Here is a 20,907-nt window from a genome sequence, read left to right as displayed (position 1 = left end):
ATATGGGTTAGTGAGGTATACAAAGATGGCCTCTATCATACTAAACGCAATCCAAACAACAAATATAGGACATATAGACTAAAGCAAATCTAAGATCACAATCATAAAAGGAGTTTATAACACACAAGAACAAAATTTGTGATTGAAAATATGCAACCACACACTTTAAGCTCAAATCTCACTCAGTATTTATTCAAGCTCTGTTCTATGTTCCATAAAAAGATATTTCAAGCAAGTTCAAAAATAATTTCCAAATCTAATCAATGGAGTGCCCAAAAAGAGATTTCTTGAAAATTCTTTGTTGTTTTACCAAACTTATTCAATCTAACATGCAACATGCAAGTATTTACTATCGTATAACTATAAACATTAAAGAGATATATACAAGTAAACCAAACTAAACAAAATGCAAACAAGAACAAAAATTTCAAAAATTGAAGAAAAAGGAACAAAAAGGAATGTTGCAAAGTGTCTAAGAAAAGAAATTTTTATCCCCCTTAAAGTTAACGATCCTCCCTCACACTTAAATAATGCATGGTCCTCCGTGCATGCACACAATCCGAGGGATGAAGGGCTTTGAGGCTCCACCTTCAGTGACTGGGCTCTGGGGGTTCCGGTTGCTGTGTAAACATATAAATAACAATTGAGAAAAAGTAAGATGTATGTGGTATGATAAAATGCAATGTGTGTATTCTAAATGCGCGCACAATTTAAAACACAGCACATTGATCGGATAAAACAATGACCACAAAAGCAAAAGAAAAAGCATGTTCCTCAATTAAGTGGTCTAGGTTGCAAGTGATGAATAAGCAATAACCAAGATACAAACAACCTAAGTAACCACAACCAAAGTGAATTGAGTATTTGAGCTATCGGATATTGAAATTGTGCAAGTGAAAGTGCAAAATTAATAGAAAATGGCATAATTAACAATGACCAACTCAATGATGAAAAGTGACTACTTATTCACCCTTAGGAATAATGAAATAATCACATGTATAAGGTGCTTGTTACAAAAAGTGACAAGTCTTGATAAGAATCAAGTCAAGTCGACTCAAAAAATGCAAGGCATTAACAAGGAACAAATACCTTGTTATGTGATTATATTCACTAAAAACCATGATGAATAAATAGTTCAAATCAATTCACTAAATTCATTATGCACTTATAAAAATTTCACCTAATACGCAACATGTAAATGTGCAAATCCAATTATCTGTTAGTAATTTTAAGCAAAGTATAAGTGCATTGATAAAATTCAATCAAGAAGCAACCCAATCAACATTAAGCAAACACTTGTAACTTATTTAATTAACAAACAACTAAAGCAAAACTAATATAATCACAAAAGTAGAAATGAAATGCAAACAAAACAAGGCAAAGCAAGTAGAGAAGATGGTAAAAGTAAGAGAAGAGAGGGGTGGAAGGAAGAGGAAGGGAAGAAGTAGAGAGAATAGGAGAAAAGAAGTGTAGTGGTGAAAAAACAGGGGCGTGCGTACGCACAAGTACGTGTGCGTACGCACAATAGGTGGAAAATACGGTTGTGCGCGCGCACAACAACGTGCGGGCGCTGTGAACAGAAGGGACATAAGGGTTTGTGCAAACGCACAGAGGCGTGTGCAGATGCATAGAAGGGAAAAGAGGGGGTGTCCCCATGCACAAGGGGTGCATGTGCTGCGAGCAGAGGGGTGTTGAAGGTTGTGCGTGCGCACGAAGCTATGCGCACGCAAAGGTGGGGTTTTTATTTTTTTGAAAAAAGAAACATCAAAATTGCCAGCTATCACGCCGTGTGTGCGTTTGCACACAGGTCCGTGCGGACGTACAGCGGCAAAGAAGGGGGATGCGGACGCACAAGGTGTGGTAACGCTCCCAACAGAGGGTGCATAAGCTGGTGTGCGCGCGCACAGGTGGGTGCGCGTGCACAGAACGCGAAAACTGGGGTTGTGTGCATACGCACAGGTGTGTGCGCATGCACATGCTCTGTTCTTCTAAAAAAATTTTAGTGCTCTAAGGCACCAAACCTGACATCCAAAATAGCATTTCAACCCCAAAACATATTATTCATCAAAAACACATGATCTAAACTAAAATCTAAGCAAATTAAGCTTGAAATTAAACTAAGCTAAACTATCTACAAGAAATAAAATGCAATAAATTGAAACTATGTACAAAGAGAGGGTTAGGAAGGTGTTACCATGGTGGGGTATCTCCCACCTAGTACTTTCATTTATTGTCTTTAAGTTAGACTTATGGAGAGCTTTAACCTTGTGCTTGTATTCATCATGGAGCTTCCAACAATGCTAGAATCTCCACAATTCCCAATTGATTGCACCAAGCTTGGATGGAGTGTCCAACAAGCTTTTAGCTCCCAACAAGAAATACAAAAAGTAAACAAGAGAGGCATATTTACAATAGCAAATAAGAAGCAAGATATTCACATACTAACATATTTACAAAAGCAAAAAACAAACAAGCAACATATGTACAATCAACCAAAAATAAGCTATTCACACTATTCATAATAAGTACGATAGCCAACAACATACACCATTTCAACTCCCCGGCAACGGCGCCAAATTTGATAAATGACAATTTTCATAAGTTAGGAATTTGATTACCAAAATGGAATTGGCGTTGTGAGTATAGTCCTAACCCAACAAATTGACCATTAATCAAATGTTATCACAATACAAAACAAATTATAATCGAGAGTATTTAGCTCCTGGGTCGTTTTTCCCTAGGAGTTGCAATGAAGTGTAATGTCATTGGCTATGAGAGAAAGCATGGGAAATTATGAATGCAAGAGAGAGCAAGAGATGTATATAGCGAGAATTGAAACAAGCATGCAAGGAATTGAAAAGAAAATAATTAAAGGACACTTGGCAGGAAGTGGGTAATCTAGGTTTCCTATCCTAGTTGTGGACCACAAACATGGCAATTGTGTGGAATCAATCCAAATCAATCAATCCTCCTTGAGAATTAGTCAAAAGACGTAATTGATCTCAATCCATAAGTCCTAGTCAACTCACTAATTACTTAGTGAAAGACTAGCGTCATTGAAAACCAAATCAATTAACTAATGTCACATAATGCGGAATGGACATCCACAACTCAATTCCACCCAAACACCCAATTTCTCAACCAAGGAATTAAACATGAAAGAAATTAAACATCAAAGCAGTTAAATAAACATGCAAGGAATTAAAAGTCAAAGCAATAAAAGTCAAAGCAATCGAATGCAAGGAAAGGAAACTTAAAATGCAAGAAAACCTCTTGGCAAGTAATTGAGAGCTAAGGCTACCTATCTTAGCCATTGACCACAAACACATGATGATTATGAAGAATTAATCCTACTTAGTCAAACTTACATCGAAGATAAGTCAAATAGGCATAGTTAATTTCAATCCCTAAGTCCTATGTCAACACTAAGAGGTCACATAGAGTCAAGGGAAACCAAATCAACTAACTCACTCTAATGTATCAAACAAGAATGGACATCAATGACTCAAAAAATACCAAAGTCCACAATTCCAAGCCAAGAGTGAGGAAAAGCTATGTAAAAACTAAGCCAAGCATTTTATCAAACACTTGGTGTGCATGAAAATAAAATAATATTAAATTACATTAAAAATAAAATCTAACTACCAAATGTAAGAAAATAATAACAATAACTAAAAGAAGCATTAAATGAACATAAAACATAAATTGCATTAATTGTAAATCAAAATAACAAAAGTGTTCATAACATGAAAATTGACATAAAAGAGAAAATAACAAAAGAGATGAAGAAGATAAAGACAAGAAAGCATAGAAACATAAATGAAACTACATTAAAATAAAAATTAAAGTGCTGAAATTAAAAGGAAACTAAGCTAAAATCCCTAATTCTAGAGACAGGGGAGAGCTTCTCTCTCTAGAAACTAAGAAAAACATCATAAAAGCTAAACCTAATTGCTCCCCCCTTCATCCTTCTTCAATTTGGCCTTAAATAGCTTCAAAAATTGAGTTGGATTGGGTTTTAGGGGCCCAAAAATCGCTGCCAGCGAATTGTAATTAATGAGGTCACGTGCAGGGACCTGTGCGGACGAACATATGTATGCGTCCGCACACATGCTAAATCCTGACTTGTGCGTACGCACACTTAACCTTATGTCCACTATATCAAACTGCATATTATTTTGAAGCCCCAGACGTTAGCTTTCCAATGCCACTGGAACCGCCTCATTTGGACCTATGTAGCTCAAGTTATGACCAATTTAGTACAGAGAGGTCAGGGCTGGCAACTTTCCAAATCCTTCATTTCTTTAATTCTTCCCTTTTGCATGCTCTTTTCCTCACTTCTTCAACCCATACTTGCCTTGGAAACTTGAAAAATCACTTAACAAATACATCAAGACACCAAATGGGATTAAAGTGAATAAAATTGACTAAATTAAGCACAAAAGAGCATGTTTTCACTTTCAAGCACAATTTAGGAAGAAATCTCAAAAGCATGCTATCTAGATAAACAAATGGGGGTTTATGTGATTAAATCCACTCAAATCAAACCAATATATCTCGTAAAATATGGACTCATCAGTCTACCAAGTTGAACGGAGGAAGAACTTCTATTATCTGTTGGGGGCATTTCAAGGATATAGAAATCAACTGGAAACACCAAATCCTTGATCGCCACAAGTACATCTTCCACTATTCTCACTACGCATGGTAATCACACTATTGTCGGCTAAGGCAAATTTGGCCGCCGACCTCTTTAATGGAGCCAAATTCAACCGCACGAAGATAGAAAGCGGCATAATACTTATGCAAGCCCTCAGATCACACATACAGTCATGAAAAGTGACTCCACCAATACGACAAGACACCAAACATGGTCCAGGGTCACCATCCGTTTCCGGAATAGGCTTCATCAATGAAGAAATGGAACTATCCAATGACAATGTCTCTAACTCACCTATCCTATCCTTGTGGGTTCACAAGTCTTTTAGAAATTTTGCATACTTCGGAATTTGTTGAATGGCATCAAGAAGTGGGATGGTTACCTCAACCTTCTTGAATACTTGAAGCATGTTTAAATCAAACTCCGGAGTCTTCTTGGCCTTCTTTACCATGGAAGGGAATGGGATAGGAACGGATTCATCCATTATAGCCTTCCTCTTGGGTTCCTTAAGGTTCACTTCTTCTTCCTCATGCCTTGTTTCTACCGCCTCTTCTTCATGTGGAGCTTCAACAACCACTTCTTTCTCATGAATGTCTTCCATGACCCTAGGAGGTATCTCCTCCAATGTAGTTCCCGACCTTAGAGTAATGGCGTTGAGGCTGCCCTTTGGGTTTGTAAGGGGTTGGGATGGAAGGTTAGAAGAGCTTGAGGGTTGGTTGGTGTTGTTAGAGGAGGACAAGGCCAACTTTGAAATCATATCAGTGAGATTGGCCAATTGAGCACTCATGGTGTTAAATTGAGCCTTGTTATTCTCCTCTTGTTTTTCCACAGTAGCTCTAAGTTCATCAACTTGGTTGGTGGAAGAGGAGGAGGATTGGATGGATTGTTGTCTTTGATGTGGTGCTTGGTATTTGGTGTAGTTATTTTGGTTTTGGTGGGATGCTTGGTTGTGGTGATTTTGGTTGGCTTGATGGTTGTTGTTGTTATAGTGGTATTGGGATAAAGATTGGTGGTTATTGTTGTAGTGAGAAGAAGAGTTGTTCCATCTTTGATTTTGATTGCTCCCTTGTGCATTATCCCGCCACCCTTGATTGGAGTTATTGTCATGAGAGTAGTTGCTTTGGCCTTGGGAGGGATAGGGTGGACGATTGTTATAGTTCACATTGGCTACGGCAAGGGTATACTCCTCTTGAATTTGGTGACATTAATCGGTATAATGTGTGGTGCTAGAGCACAAACCACAAATTCTAGGAGGACCTTCAAGTTGGGGAACTTGGGGTGGGGCTTGGATGGCTTGGATGGAATAGAATGCCTTTTGTACCTTGCGCATCTCCGTGAAGATAGTAGTCATGTCCCCAAGCACCCTTGTCAAACTTGGTTCGGAAGGAGGTGCCTCTACTATACCCTTGAGGGGGTTTCTCCTTGCCCTTACATGTTGTGTAGCCTCGGCGATATCATTTATCAAACTCCAAGCTTCCGCCACCGTCTTGTTTTTGGAAAGGGAACCACCACTAGAAGCAGTGAGCATTATCTTGTCTTCTGTGCAAAAACCTCTGGTAAAGTAACTAATAAGCAAATGAGTGTTCAGTCCATGGTGTGGACAAGATTCCAAGAGCTTCTTAAAGCAAATCTAGTACTCATATAGGGTCTCTTAGTCCCTTTGCATTATACCAGGGATTTCTTTCTGGATGTAGTCGGTCTTTTTCGGTGGGAAGAACTTATCTAGAAACTCTCTCCTCAACAAATCCCATTCGGTTACCACATCATCTGGTTGGGAATAGAACCATTCCTTTGCTTGCTCCTCAAGAGAGAAGGGGAAAGTAAAGACCATAATGGCGATCTCATCGGCCCCATGCCTTCGAGCCGTAGAACAAGCAACTTGAAAATTTCTTAGATGTCGGATGGGGTCTTGACCCAGAAGCCCATGATACTTGGGGAGTAGATTTATCAAGCTATTCTTCAACTCAAAGTTCGGATCAAGATTGGGATACCTTGCTTGCAAGGGTTGAAGTATGATATCTGGAGCCCCTTGTTCATGTAAAGTGATTCGGCGTGGCTCCGCCATGTATTATTCACCTGTAGGATACAAAGATTTATTAGTGGTGCCAACAAAAGAATAGGAAGTAGCGAACTCCAAGTCACTCTCAGTTCCGTCTAGTGATTCGATATGCTCCTCAAGAGAGGCCGAAGTACTAGCCCTATAGTCCAACCGCCGTCTAGCTTGCCGAGTGTCTAACAAAGTTCTTTCAATCTCGAGATCAAGCTCGGCTAAGCTAGAGTTCGATTGAGACCGAGTCATCAAACTTGAGAGTCATAGCTCATGCATGAAGAGAAATCTAAACTAAAACAAAATATTGAAAGCAAGTAAACTATCTACACTATTCACATATTTACATAACCAATGTCAAGGCATACGTTGCAACCATTCCTCGGCAACGGCTCCAAAAATTTGATAGCAAGGATTAATACCGGTCTGGAATTTCACAAAATGATCGCGTTCATAGTATAGTCCAAACCGATAATCAATCCTAAAATCAAATTTTAAAGGATTTGGTTGTCATAAAGTTCAACCCAATAAAAGTAAACCGAAGTATTCAAACCTCGGGTCGTCTCACAAGGAATGGGCAAACATGTGCATTAACATTGGTTAGAATTCTGGGGTTGGGAGTCATAATCAGGAAATTAAACTACTAGACTTAACATGCAAGAAATCTTAAAGTGCAAGAAACTAAATCAAGTAACTAGAGCAAGGTATGAGCAATTTCAAATTAACAAGAGAACATCTAATATAATTCTACTCTAAAACTAAGCAAGTAACTATAACTAGAATTAATGCAATTGAAATTTTTGGTTTTCAAATATGAATAATAAAAGGAACTCTTGGCTAGGCATAGGAATTGGGGTCACAATCCTTGTGTAATAACAATATCTTGACATTTATGAGGAACCAAACTCACTAAGTCTACCTCCAAGAGCTTTAAGTACATAATATCTACTCCTAAGCTTGAGGTACGTTAAGTGGCTTGATCAATCTCAACTCATAAGTCCCAATCCAACTACCAATTGACTTAGTAGTGGATTAGTGTCAATGGGTATCAACTTGACCACTAAGGATTCTCAAATCACCATATCAATTAGACCTAATGACTCAGGTTTACCCAATTCCCTTAGCCTAGACCAAGAGTAAAAAAACCTACTCCATAATCAAAGGAAACATTTCATCAAACACATGGTATGCATTAATAGAAAACATAATGAAATTGCAAATAAATTGGAATTGAAAGTACCCACTAACAATTATCAATGGAAACCACTCAAACAACACTATTAATCATGGAAAACATCAATGTATCATTAAAAACTCAAGATCCACAAGGTTCATAAGATGAATAGAAAATAGGACATAACAAGGAAACATAAATCTAACACAAGATCTCAAAAAAATTATACTAGAGAATTCAAATTAAGTAATCAAAACTAGAAATCAACAAAATCCAATTCAGAGTTCAACAAGGGAAGATCAAATCAAACTAGATCTAGAGAGTAACAAAGGTTTCTCTCTCTAGAAGAACAAGAACAAAAAAACTAGCCAAAATTGTGTCTAAGTGTGTAATGAATGATCCCCCCCCCCTTTTCCACCTAGAGTTCCTGGGTCTTTTCCATGCAGAATTAGCTTGAATTTGAGCTTGAAGAGCCTTAGAAATTGCCAGCCATGATTTCATTAATGAGGTCACGTGCTGCTCGTCACGTGTACGCATGGGTCACGCGTACGCGTCGCCTGAGTTTCGCGATCCACGCGTATACGTGAAGCATGCGTACACGTCGATGGGGAATTCGCCAATCCACGCGGATGCGTCACTCTTTGCGTGCCATGCCTAGCTCCTTGCACCCACACGTGCGCGTGGGCTACGCGTGCTCGTCTCAGCCGATTTTCCAAAGCCCAATTCTTCATGTTCCTTCCACTTGTGCATGCTTTCTTTCTCTCTTCTAGGTCATTCTTGTCCTACAAACTCCGAAAACACTTAACAAACATATCACGGCATCGAATGGTAATAGAAGAGGATCAAAATATGGCATTTTTAAGGCAAAAGAAGCATTTTTTCCATCATGAAACAAAATTAGGAAGAGAACACAAAACCATGCAATTTCTATGAATAAGTGTGGAAAGTATTGACAAAATCCCCCAAATTCTACACAATATAAACCACAAAATTGGGGTTTATCAAGAAACTGAACAAATTTGTTGTAAGTTATTTTCTTGTAAATTATTCAAATTATTCTGTACATGAGAGGAGTTCAGTTTACTGTTGTTTGTTCTCTTTATTTACTTTTTTTTGTCTCTTTCAGGGTTTAATAATTTCCCAGATGAGGGTGTATGCTGGGGCAGAAGCCTTAATGGAGGATGGACTGGGAGAGGAAGCAGAGTATATCCAATTGAATGGTCAACGTACAGAGTAAGAATCTTTCTCTTCTATAGTGCTATTTTTAATGTGTTTTATTTTGTATACTATTGATCGTATTATACTCAATTCTTGCTTAGCTATGATTGTGGAATATGAGTGATGAAATGGCTCGAAACAATAGATCCAATAAAAATCAAAAGCGGGAAGAGATATAAATATAAAGCTTGGACATAAGTAAGTACTTTCTAAATTAATAAACTTCTTTCTTTCTTATTTCATTTAGTTTAGTTGATAGTGTAACTAGGGCTTTGAAGTTGGTTGTTACTCTGTTGAATAGTTCTTTTCCATACAGAAATACTATTCTTGTTGATTGAAATTTGATCACCATTTATTCACCACATAAACAATTTTTGGGTTGGTAGCTCTTATAATTTTGATTCACCAAGTGAATGTTTTTCGGTTCGGTGGCCTCCTTTTAATTTGTTCAGGGTTTAGGGTTACTGTGATTGCATTCTTACAGTATAACTAGGGCTTTGAATGAAATTTGTTGTTATTTAATGTGATTTTGATTTACTTGATATTTAATGAGTTCAGGGTTTAGGGTTATTGTGATTGCATTTATACAGTATGATTAGGGCTTTGAATGATATTGTTCTTATTTCATTTGGGTTCATTTCTTATGTAACTAATTCATTTCAATTAAAATGTAGAAAGAGATTGATGACTTCAGATACCAATATCGTCCAAATCTTGTGTTGCATGAAATGAACAAAATTAGAGACCAAGTGATTTGGGAATCTGAAGCAATAAGACTCTCCAAGTCATCTGCTGTCCTCTCCAGCCCTTATTAGAAATTCACATCTAGGGATTTAGATAGCAAATAGCATATACTAGTTGTAATTAACAATATTTTGTTTAACTTGTTTAAAAAGCAAAAAATGCTTACTTCAAATGTATATATGTCAATGTATGTATTAAACAATGCATATACTAGTTGTATATATTTTGTTTAACTTCTTAAGAAAGCAAACAATGCTTCTTTCAAATGTATATATGTCAATGTTAATGTATATTTCTATTCTTAATATCAATGTATGTATCAAATGTTAATATTTATATTTGATTCAAGATAGATTACTCATCTGAGATGTTAATTTATATATTTGTTGGAACTGTCTGGCTGCTGTTTTATTCCAGGTTCTCAATGATTGCAATCACTGTATTTACCAATACATTACGAACTCCAAAAGAACACAATGAACCGAAATTAATACACTGGGCAAACCAAAAGTTGGAAACACACTAAACCCCTAAACCCTAAACCCTAAACCCTGAACACTAAAACCAGAACCCTGAACACTGAACCCTGAACCCATAAACCCTAAATCCCTAAAACCCTAAAACCATAACCCTAAACCCTACAACACCCTAAACCCTAAACCCCTAAACCCTTAAAACCCTAAACCCTAAACCCTAAGCCCTAAACCCTAACCCTGAACTCTGAACTCTGAACCCTAAACCCTAAACCCTAAACCCTAAACCTTAAACCTTGAACCCTAAACCTTAGACCCCTAAAACCCTAAACCCTGAACCCTAAATCGTAAACCCTAAACCCCTAACCCAAACCCTCAACCCTGAACATGGTGAACCGAAATGAATACACTGGACGAACTGAAAGTTTGAAACACACTAAACCCCTGAACACTGAACCCCTGAACACTGAACCCTAAACCCATAAACCCTAAATCCCTAAAAACCTAAAATCATAATCCTAAACCCTAAACCCTATACACTAAACCTTAAACCCTAAACCCTGAACCCCTAAACCCTATACCCTAAATCCTAAACCCTAAACCCTAAACCCTACACCCTGAACTCTGAACCCTGAACCGAAAAATAAATTCTAATTATTCAACTTAGAAATTAATACACTAGACGAATAAAAAAACTGCATATATCAATATAGAATTTCACAAAAAAGTGACTATTCATTAAATACTATCAACATTCAGAAATTAAACCTGCTATAACCATGGTGAACCGAAATTTTCTCATGGGTGAACAAAATTTTACATTAATAAAAACTAAAACTTGTACAATTCTCTCTTGGATAACTCATATCTGGTGCATTGTAAAGAGTGGAGCTTGACTGAATCGATGATCCGGTGTCTAAAAGGTTCAACTACAAAAGACATAATTGTATATTAGCAAAATGAACAATTGAATTTTTAACTAATCAAAAGTAAGTCAATTTTACCTCACCTGGAGCTGTCTTTTTCTTTTTCTTCATGGCATTTGAGATCTTTTTTTCCAGGTTTGATCCAAATCTGTTCTTGGGCCGACCTCTTGTTTTGACACGTGGTTGGCTTTGAAGGTCATTCACATTGCTTAATGTCATTTCTTCGTAGGTTAACAAACTTTTTCCTTTGCTTCTCCCTTGATATTCTTCCATCTCCGCCATGACCTTGTCAAATGCTCGGTGCAAAATTCTGGTCAAGTCTTTAGACTCGAATGCAAATTCACATATATTGTGTGACCGAAACACCAATTCGTCAAATCTTTTACTTCTTGGCTCCAGTAGAGGTTCATCTTGGCTGCTCTTGATGTGTGTATGCCTCCTCTTTATGTTCTTGCTCCAACGTTCCAATATGTATTTCGGTGCCACGTTATCCACTTGCTCAAAGCTTAGGACACTTAAGGAATGGCGGCACAATATGCCCCTAGACTCAAACAGCAAGTAATGGCACTTTACATCTCGTGATACTGCGTCGTAGGTGACGACAAACTTATTAAATGTGGAGTTGGAAACCTGCTCTATTACTTCATAAGTTATGAAACCTATGGTGGAATGCATTGATCTTGTGATACAGTTCACTTTGCCTCTGAATTGAGCATGAACTTCCCTGAACTTCTCATGGGTAGATACATGCTGAAACTGTACCTCTATTCCTGATTTTGTTGCACACAGTATCACGATGTGAAAATATGCAGCATCGAATTCTCTCTCTTTTTGCTCTCTGCTTTCTAAGCAATTGTCGTATTGCTTCACGAATTGTCTTAAGGAGCTATTCCATGTGATAAACTTGTTGAAAAATGAATGTATGCTCTCACTCCTTTGTGTGCTTCTCATCCCAGCCCAAAAGTGGTGATCCAAGTAAACTGGAATCCATATATGGCGATCCTCGTATAGCTCTGTAAACCAAACCAAAGCCATAAGGTCTGGTGAACCGAAAACAGTGCATGCTTTGGGAAAAAAAGATATGAGCACAAAAATAATTCGAATTGAAATCTCAATTACTTGAAAAGCCACTTGTTGCCTCTGAGGCTATACTTTCTAAGGAAATTGATCCAGTTTTAGTCAATTGCTTCTTTTGTGTACGAGTTCCAAACAACATGGCTCATCTCTTGTTCAATTTTGTTGTGTCCCTTGTAGCCATTTAATTTGCTTGGAATCTTCTTCATAATGTGCCAGATGCACCAGCGGTGACTTGTTGTTGGCATGCACAGCTCAATTGCCCTTTGAATCGATGCGCATTGATCGGTAAGAATACCTTTTGGTGCCTTCCCTCCTATGCAACGTATCCAACACTCAAATAGCCATTTGAATGATTCGATGTCCTCATTTTTAATCAGCACAAATCCAAGAAGTGTCGACTAGCTGTGATGATTCACACCAACAAAAGAACCTAAAACCAAATTGTACCTGCATAAATAACAAGCACAAGGTAGTAAACCGAAATATATACACTCATAGAACATAAAAAGTATGTTTTAAGGAACCAAATACCTATTTGTGTTATAGGTGGTGTCAAATGAAACCACGTCTCCGAAATAATCACATGCAGCCCTACTTCTTGCATCAGCCCAGAATGCATGTTTAATGCAGTGATTGCCTTCAAGGTTGAGCTCAAAGAAGAAATTTTGGTTCTTCTCTTTCATTCTTACTAGGTACATCCCAAATTCTTTGGCATCGTCTTCTTCGAAAATATTTCGTACTTCCCTTGTGATGTAATTCCTGACGTCTTTTTCTATAAAACCTAGTTCACGGAGGCTGCCCACTGCTGCCACAAATAATTGGTAAGTTTTGCTCGGTCTGATTCTGGCTTCCTCGTGGGTTTCAATGGTGTGACGCATGAACATGCTAAGCTCCCTGTGTTGTTTGAGAATCTCAGCCTGGTCTGGACAACAAGAATGTGAATGATTCAAAATAACTTTGGAAATTGTCCAAAGACCAACATCCTTCATTATGTGTACGTAAATTCTGGCCAGACAATTTAACCCAGCTGAAGGGTTTGTCTTCAAAATTGGAGATATCTTTGATTTCTACCTCCCCTCTCTGGAGCCTACAATTAGTTAATTCTTAATCTTGTCTCCGTCCTGAGTCGCGTTCCTTATTTTGGTAGAAAAACTGGCAAGTTTGGAATAATGTTTGTAGAACTTTTCAACTTCTTCTAGTGTCTTGAAAATCATTCCCACCTTTGGGACAAATTTTTCATCCACAATACAGCTGGTCTGGTAATTATGGTGAACCAAAATCTTAATTACGGTGAAACAATTATATAGTGCTTAGGGAACAAAACAGAATATATTCGTCTAATTTTTTTAGACTCCTTTCTGCATACCGAACCGAACACATGCACATGGTGAATCAACTCTTTAGTACTTACTGAACCGAAAACTTACTCACATTTACTCACAGTTACTCACAGTTACTGACACTCACAGTTACTCACAGTTACATATTATCAATTCAATACAATTCAATTCAGATATAGATCACCTCAGTTCATTCAATTCACTTCAAATAAAATTAGCAATTTTATTCCGTTGAATTTGATTGAAAATTCAATAATCCAAACCACATCAAATTGATGCGTTTCGGAAGAATTATCCAAATCGCACTCATTCAACTGATTTGAAGTTGATTCATTTATTGTTTCAATTCAAAAGTGCAGATCAAAGAAGAAAACGAAGAAGAAGATGAACGACGAAGATAATTGCATTGAAGTCAATCCAGATCCATAATACAGAGAAGAAAAATGCGAATAGAGGAGAACAATGAATTTAATTAGGTTGAAGAAAAAGAAGGAGAACAGGAAGAAGAAGAAGAAGAAGAAGAAGAAGAAGAAGAAGAAGAAGAAGAAGAAGAAGAAGAAGAAGAAGAAGAAGAAGAAGAAGAAGAAGAAGAACGCGAAAAAAGTTTATGTTATATGGAAAGGTTTACGTTGAGAAAGGTTGATCACGAAAAATAAGGATTACGTTATATACGTTATATAAGGCGCGTGTAAAACAAACGAGTGTGTGGGGAGTGGAGTGGAAGGTACATGAATACCAACCATGTAATTTTTACATGGATGTGGAGCTTTTCTGATAATATAAATATAGAAAATAACTCAATAATTATAAAATTGAATAAGGTTCTTAATTTATTTCTAATTCAATTAATCAAAACTCGCTTTAATTATCTTTAATAAAGAAATTCCCGAAATTAATGCTACAAAAATAATTGAATTTAAAATTAATTTATAATAAACCTTTTCAAAAGCTTTGAGTCTTACATTAAACATATATCTAATATAATTTTCTTCTAATGATACCGTCGGAATATTTTATATTCTTATAATATTATATTCAAAAATCATTAAATTACCCAATAATTGACCTTATAAGTATTTAAAGTACATTAAGATAATATAATAATATCTATAACAATATTATTTAGGACAATAATGGAAGTTTTATTGAATCAAAATCTAAGAAAAAATAGATTAGTATTAATTAAATAAATATACAGGATTGCTACCCATATTATCACCATTCGATCTGTTACTTGGATGAACTCTGCTGTTATTATGAGTATCTGAATATTTAGAAAATTTATTATAATCATGAAAATAATGTATTTTGAGAATTTAAAAGTACATTCAGTAGATAAATTATACATAAATTGTACTAAGAGTACAATAACATGGATATATTGTAGAAAATAATTCAAATTAAATGATAAACTAACAACATAAATATATTAATTGGAAATATAATGTACCTAACACAGAGTATTGGTGAGCAGTGATTGTTGTCATATTAGATGGAACACTCAATGTATCAATTTGTCTTCCTCGTCTAATACTCTTTCAGTAATTGGCACACCTTCTCGCCAGGTGTTGCTGCCTCTGTTCTTTGCTCATGTTTTCTCTTTGTAGCCTAGCATAGTCTTGAATCGACTACTTCCACATGAATCTTCTATTGGTATATTGTCAATTGTAATTAATCAAAACAACCATATGAACATAGTTTTACACTTTTTATTTAATAATGGAAAGCGAAGTATATTAGGTTTTACATTATATTTAAGTGAAATGAGAATGATGCATAAGAAGATGGATAAAAAACGAAGGAAATTTTTCTGTTATGCAGTAATGATAATGTGAGGTGAGAGTGAATAAGGGAAGAAAAAGATAATTATAGAAGTTATGTAGATATATGAAACTAGTGGCTCAACAGGCACTATCTGTAACACCCTAATATTTAGATCCTTATGCTCGAGTCATAATTCAACGATATTAAGGTGGTACGACTCTCAAGGTGGATTATATATATATATATGTTGAAAGAAAATATTAAACGAGAAGCCAAAAAGAGGAGTAAAATAAAATCGCGAAGTCGTAACACTCATGTATCGAAGCATAAGAAAATTCAACGCATTCAGCTAACGGATGAAATAACTAAGGCATATAAGGAAGAAATAGAATAGTCATAAATATAAGTATACTAGCCACTAGTCACGACCCGCGAAGTTTAGGTCAACTAGGGTTACAGAGTGAAAATAGTTGACAATAGAAAATTCCTATTTCTCCAAAAATACATCAAAGCCTCTATAGAAAAGTTTTAAAAGAATACATACATACATCATGATTAGTTTTACAAAAATAAAGGGGAGAGATCTAAAAGCACAAAATAGAATAGGATAGACTCTGCCGTCATCCAGACGAATCCAGCTCACTGTTGAGCACCAGGACCTGCATCTGAAAAACAGAATATATATATATATATATATATATATATATATACGGAATGAGAACTCCCGACCCATGGTTCCCAGTACGGTAAAAGTGGCAAATAAATACAATGCACTATAATATAAATTCACTAAGCATCTTAAGCTTCTTATCTCACCACATCCATCCTAATTTCTCACTAATCTATAACTTGGCAACTATCATAGGAGATTCTATTCTAATCTAATTCCGTTTATACTTTACCACTTCCCAATCCAACTAACCCAAGAACCGAATCAAACACAAAAAATATAAACAAGTAATACACAAATAAGGCTAGTAAGTCAATATGCTAATAATCATGAAACATGTACCATTAGGCAAACCAAAGCAATTGAACAAACCCAAACAATTTAAACATATGCAGATGATGTATGTCTATCCTATGGCTGATGAGTCTCATCTGTCGGTTATCAAGCCAACCCGACGTGTCTGGTAGCTGACCCAGGCACAGTCTCTCTGTTGCGTCTTATTACCATTAGAGCGTATCTGTGCCCTGTCACCATTAAAGGGTATTGGTGCCCTGTCACCCTTACAAACCAGAGAGAAAACACAAGCACATTAACATCCAACACTTCCCATCATGATTCATTCATTATCCCACAGGCAACCCCGGCACACTTGCCACATGTTTAAGCTTCCTCAATCAATCATTATCATTTAATCATTAATCATATGCATATACATGCCCAATCATAACTCAATGTTTATTACAGCCATCCAGCTCATAGCACACACACACAACAGTTCCAGCATCTTACTCAGCAACTCATACAATCATCATTAATCCTCACTTTACTTCATCCACAAGTTACCCCCTTCTCTAGCTCCTTCTTAATTACTAGGCATTCTATATTGATTTAGGAATAAAAGGATAAAAATGGAGGCTTAGAAGTTTGAAATTCGGGTTTAAAAATACAAAAGTCATATTTGCTAAAAACAGGGTCACGGAAGATTACAAGCTTATTGGGAAGGTGAAACAATTAAAAACAAGGTTTTTATAAGAAAATAGGGCAGTGTGCATACACACAAGGGTGTGCGTGCGCACGCCCAGAAGGATTTTCAAGACGTGTGCGTATGCATAGAGGTGTGCATACGCACAGGAGTAAAATTTTCCAATTCTGTTCGCTCGCACAAGGCGTGCGATCGCCCTCAATAGAATACACCTCCCAACGTGTACGTGCGCAGAAGGCTGTGTGCGCGCATAGCTTGCAAAACTTCGTTGGTTGTGTGTGCACACAGAGCGTGCTAGCGCTCCCAGCAGTAGCCATATCCCCGTGTGTGCGTGCGAACAGTTTTCAAAAATTCCCAACGTGTGCGTCTACACAAGGCTGTGCGTGTGCACACAAACCAGAAATCACAAATTCTGTAGCATTCACAAAATTTAGATTTCAGACACTAACTTTCAACGATAATAATCCTTTCTACAGAATTCGGATTTCCACAAAATTTAAACCATTTTAAAGCTTGTTGAATTATCTTTCATTTGATATAAAATTTATTTCATTTCACAAATTGTAGCTCAGGATATGATTCGTTGTTGTCCATCAAAAATCCATTTTTACAAAAGTTCACTAAATCCTCAACTTACCAAAATTCTCAACCAAAACCACATCAACTTCAACTCGCATCAGTTCTTACCATGTGTATCACATTCCACCACTCAGATCATCAAATTCTCAATACTCAATTGTCAATTATTTCGCTTTAAACCATTTCTCACATAACAAACTCATTAATCATCATTCTGTCACCACTACCATACATATAAATCAATATCATCATATACAAATCACATGCATCATCAACCATCACTTACTGTTCTTACCTTTTTTCGGCTTTCAGCCCAATATTTCATCAAATAAACTCAAAACCACATAATTCACTATTTAATATCAATTTCAAACCACACAACAACTATGCAAAATTCCACAATCCTTATCCTATATCAATATCATCCATTTTAGGTATCATACCAATCAATCATACCATTCAGGCTTAATCCTAGGGGCACCAAACCTAGGAATTCATATCTTATCACACGGTACTTAAATGAAACTTAAACTGTACCTCTTGTAGTCACAAGAATTTGGTCCTTCCTTGCAAATTCTCTACCAAGCACTAGCTCCTAACTTCACCAAGAGTTTAACAAACCAATTTCAAGCTTCCAAGAGTACCAAAATCTCACCCAACAACTCTAGCATAACCAATATCATACATACATCAACCTAGGGCTTATGTAATCTAGTAAATCACAAGAATTAGTGATTTCTTACCTCAATCTACAGATCCTTGAGCAATACCCACAAGGAATCAAGGCTAGTGAACCCTTAAAACATGAAAATCATCAAGGAATTGAGTTCCTCAAATCCTAAACCCGAATTTAGCATACTAGAAAAAATAGAGCTAGACAAACACGAGTTACTTACAGTTTTGTTTTGATATAATTGAAGAGCTCGACAAGCCCGACGCGTGGCTACAAACGGCTCGTCAATCGGAGCTCCGGATCAAAAGTTATGATGATTTGAATGTTGACCATGGGTTTGCTCTCTCCTTCCTCCACCCTTCAATGTTTCCCAGCTTGTTTTGCTTATGGGAAGGGGAAGAAGAGCTGATCTCTTTGTGTTTAATGAGTTTGGGTTGGGCCAAGGGCCCAATATGGGTCCCGTTGGCGCGGTTCGACCCAATTTTGGGCCAAATTTTTTAAAATTAGTGTCGAAATTCTTGTTTTAATTTTCTCTATCACATTAAACTATAAAATTTTATTTTATAATTTTCTAGAATATATTCTAATTTATGGGTTAATTATATATTAATTAACCAGGTTTTACACTATCGTGCCTGTTCAGTCACTTTTCTATTGCTTTTAAAAGATTAATTTTTATATTTTTATTTTCAAAATTATAAATTTGATAAAATAATTTAAAAGTTTAAAATAAATACTATTTAAAAATAAATACAAATATTTTTAAGTTTTTTAAATTTTAGAACATAAAAAATTTATAAATTTAAATTAAATAAAATATTAAAAAATTTATTATATCATTATTATGTGTAACAAAATAATGATAAACATTTATAAAGTAATTATTTATAAAATATATAAGTTTATTCATTTATTTTTTCAACCCTTAAAATTGAGATTCGAATCCAAAATCTCTAGGTGAGAATGGGGAGACTATGTCATTCGAGTTATGGAGCAAAGATAAAATATTATATTCAAAGCATTCTTTATCTTCATGAATAATTCTAAATCTTAATTCAATTTATTAAATTATCATTAATTTTATTACTTTTTCCAAATTATTAATTTAGACTTTTATTATATTCCTTCATTGTATCACATACTATTATTTCTCTTACTATTATTCCCTATACACATATCTGTCATTGTCTCAGCGCAACTGTTATATTGCCTTGTTCTCCTTTCTTTTCTTTTTTCTTCTCCTCCCACCTTTTCTTCACCCGATTGTAATTAATTATCACCAAGTACTATTATCATAATTTTCAATCTGATCTATCACTTTATTCTATAACCATCCAATATGTTAACTTTTATTAGTTGTTAAAATGTTAATAAAAGAATTTATTTTTATCTCTTTTGAATATCTTGATGTATAAAAATAATTTTTATTGACGTGCATGTTAATTAATTTTATTGTTCTATTAATAAAAAATTTAAGACATAAAGCATTAAAAAATTTTGTTCAAATTATCAAAATTTAATGTTATTAATCCTAAAAACTAATATCAAAATATATTAATTTTAACTAATATAATAAAAATAGTATATTATTGTAAGTTTTTAACTGATAATTATAAATTTAAGTTACAATTTAATATAATACCTTAAAACAGATGGTTGTCATTACTTTTTATATTTGACTGCTATTATATAAATTTTATGTTTATTTTATTGTGCACATTAATTAAACTATACTTTATTATTTCATTTTGTATGTATTGAAATAATGCGATCGTACTATAAGGATGACATTAGTTTTTATAACTAATGCGAATCTTTTCACTATTTTATTTGTCATTTAAATACTATTCATAAAAAATAATTACTTAAAGTAAAATACTATATAAAGAAAGATAGGAAACTTTTGAATTATCATTTGGGTTTGTTTCCTAATTCTCACTTGATATTACTCAAATTTAATAGGTTGATGGTGGTGATTCTTTTTATTAGTTAAAAATTTTTTTAACATCCTCTCTCTCTCTCTTTGGCTCTCTTAATTTTATTAAATAGTTTTTTTAGGTCAAAATATTTTTAACTTCCTCTATAATAAGTATTTTTTAAATTATCTAATGCATAAAATATCACATCTTTTAATTTTTTCTTAAAAGTTTCATTTTTTTATATCAAAGCATTACAATTTATTATATATTATTTTTGTGCCACAAAATAAAAGGTGAAACTTTATATATTTTTTTGTTACTTATTTTTTTAATTTTATTTTGGCTATTTAAATTAGTGTAAAACTCGAGAAATTAGTAAATGATTAGCCAATAAATTAATTAATAATCAAGATAATTAGAAATATAATTTTTATGGTTTAATATGATAGAGAAAATTAAAATGAGAATTTCGACACAAATTTCAAAGAATTTGGCCCAAGATTGGGCCAAACGAGCTGAACTGAGCCTGTATTGGCCCAAGGCCCAAAGCCACTTAGTGCACCCTATATAAAACCATGCTTTCAGCCACTGCTCCCTTCAAGAACAGCGAATCACGCTAAAATGGGGGTATGGGGGAGAAAATAAGAACCCTAAACCTTTG

General features: G+C 35.2%; 2 protein-coding genes across 2 annotated transcripts; both read right to left on the bottom strand.

Annotated features, from left to right (window-relative positions):
• Positions 1-10,994: 10,994 nt before the first annotated feature.
• On the bottom strand, positions 10,995-12,277 carry LOC148570761 (protein FAR-RED ELONGATED HYPOCOTYL 3-like). Its single transcript, XM_088507158.1, has 3 exons — positions 11,321-12,277; positions 11,161-11,245; positions 10,995-11,011 (listed from the first exon to the last, which is right to left on the bottom strand). Exons 1-3 carry the CDS (start codon positions 12,275-12,277, stop codon positions 10,995-10,997), a joined length of 1,059 nt encoding a protein of 352 aa, XP_088363284.1.
• A 140-nt stretch (positions 12,278-12,417) lies between these two features.
• On the bottom strand, positions 12,418-13,308 carry LOC148570760 (protein FAR1-RELATED SEQUENCE 5-like). The gene is made up of 3 exons (XM_088507157.1): positions 12,851-13,308; positions 12,750-12,766; positions 12,418-12,632 (listed from the first exon to the last, which is right to left on the bottom strand). The coding sequence occupies exons 1-3, from the start codon at positions 13,306-13,308 to the stop codon at positions 12,418-12,420; spliced, it is 690 nt and encodes a 229-aa protein (XP_088363283.1).
• Positions 13,309-20,907: the final 7,599 nt, after the last annotated feature.

The sequence above is a fragment of the Arachis ipaensis genome, chromosome B3 (assembly GCF_059453495.1).
Source record: "Arachis ipaensis isolate K30076 ecotype BB chromosome B3, ASM5945349v1, whole genome shotgun sequence".
Taxonomy (NCBI): domain Eukaryota; kingdom Viridiplantae; phylum Streptophyta; class Magnoliopsida; order Fabales; family Fabaceae; genus Arachis; species Arachis ipaensis.
Note: the sequence above shows the minus strand (reverse complement) of the source record. Positions and strands in the feature narration are given on the sequence as shown.

Bases quoted from the DNA above. Each gene is read 5' to 3' on its own strand.
- LOC148570761 (XM_088507158.1), bottom strand. From the start codon at position 12,277: ATGGCTTTGGTTTGGTTTACAGAGCTATACGAGGATCGCCATATATGG. The intron at 11,246-11,320 runs GTAAAATTGACT...TGTCTTTTGTAG, and splicing joins AAAAGACAGCTCCAGGTGAG to TTGAACCTTTTAGACACCGG.
- LOC148570760 (XM_088507157.1), bottom strand. From the start codon at position 13,308: ATGAAGGATGTTGGTCTTTGGACAATTTCCAAAGTTATTTTGAATCAT.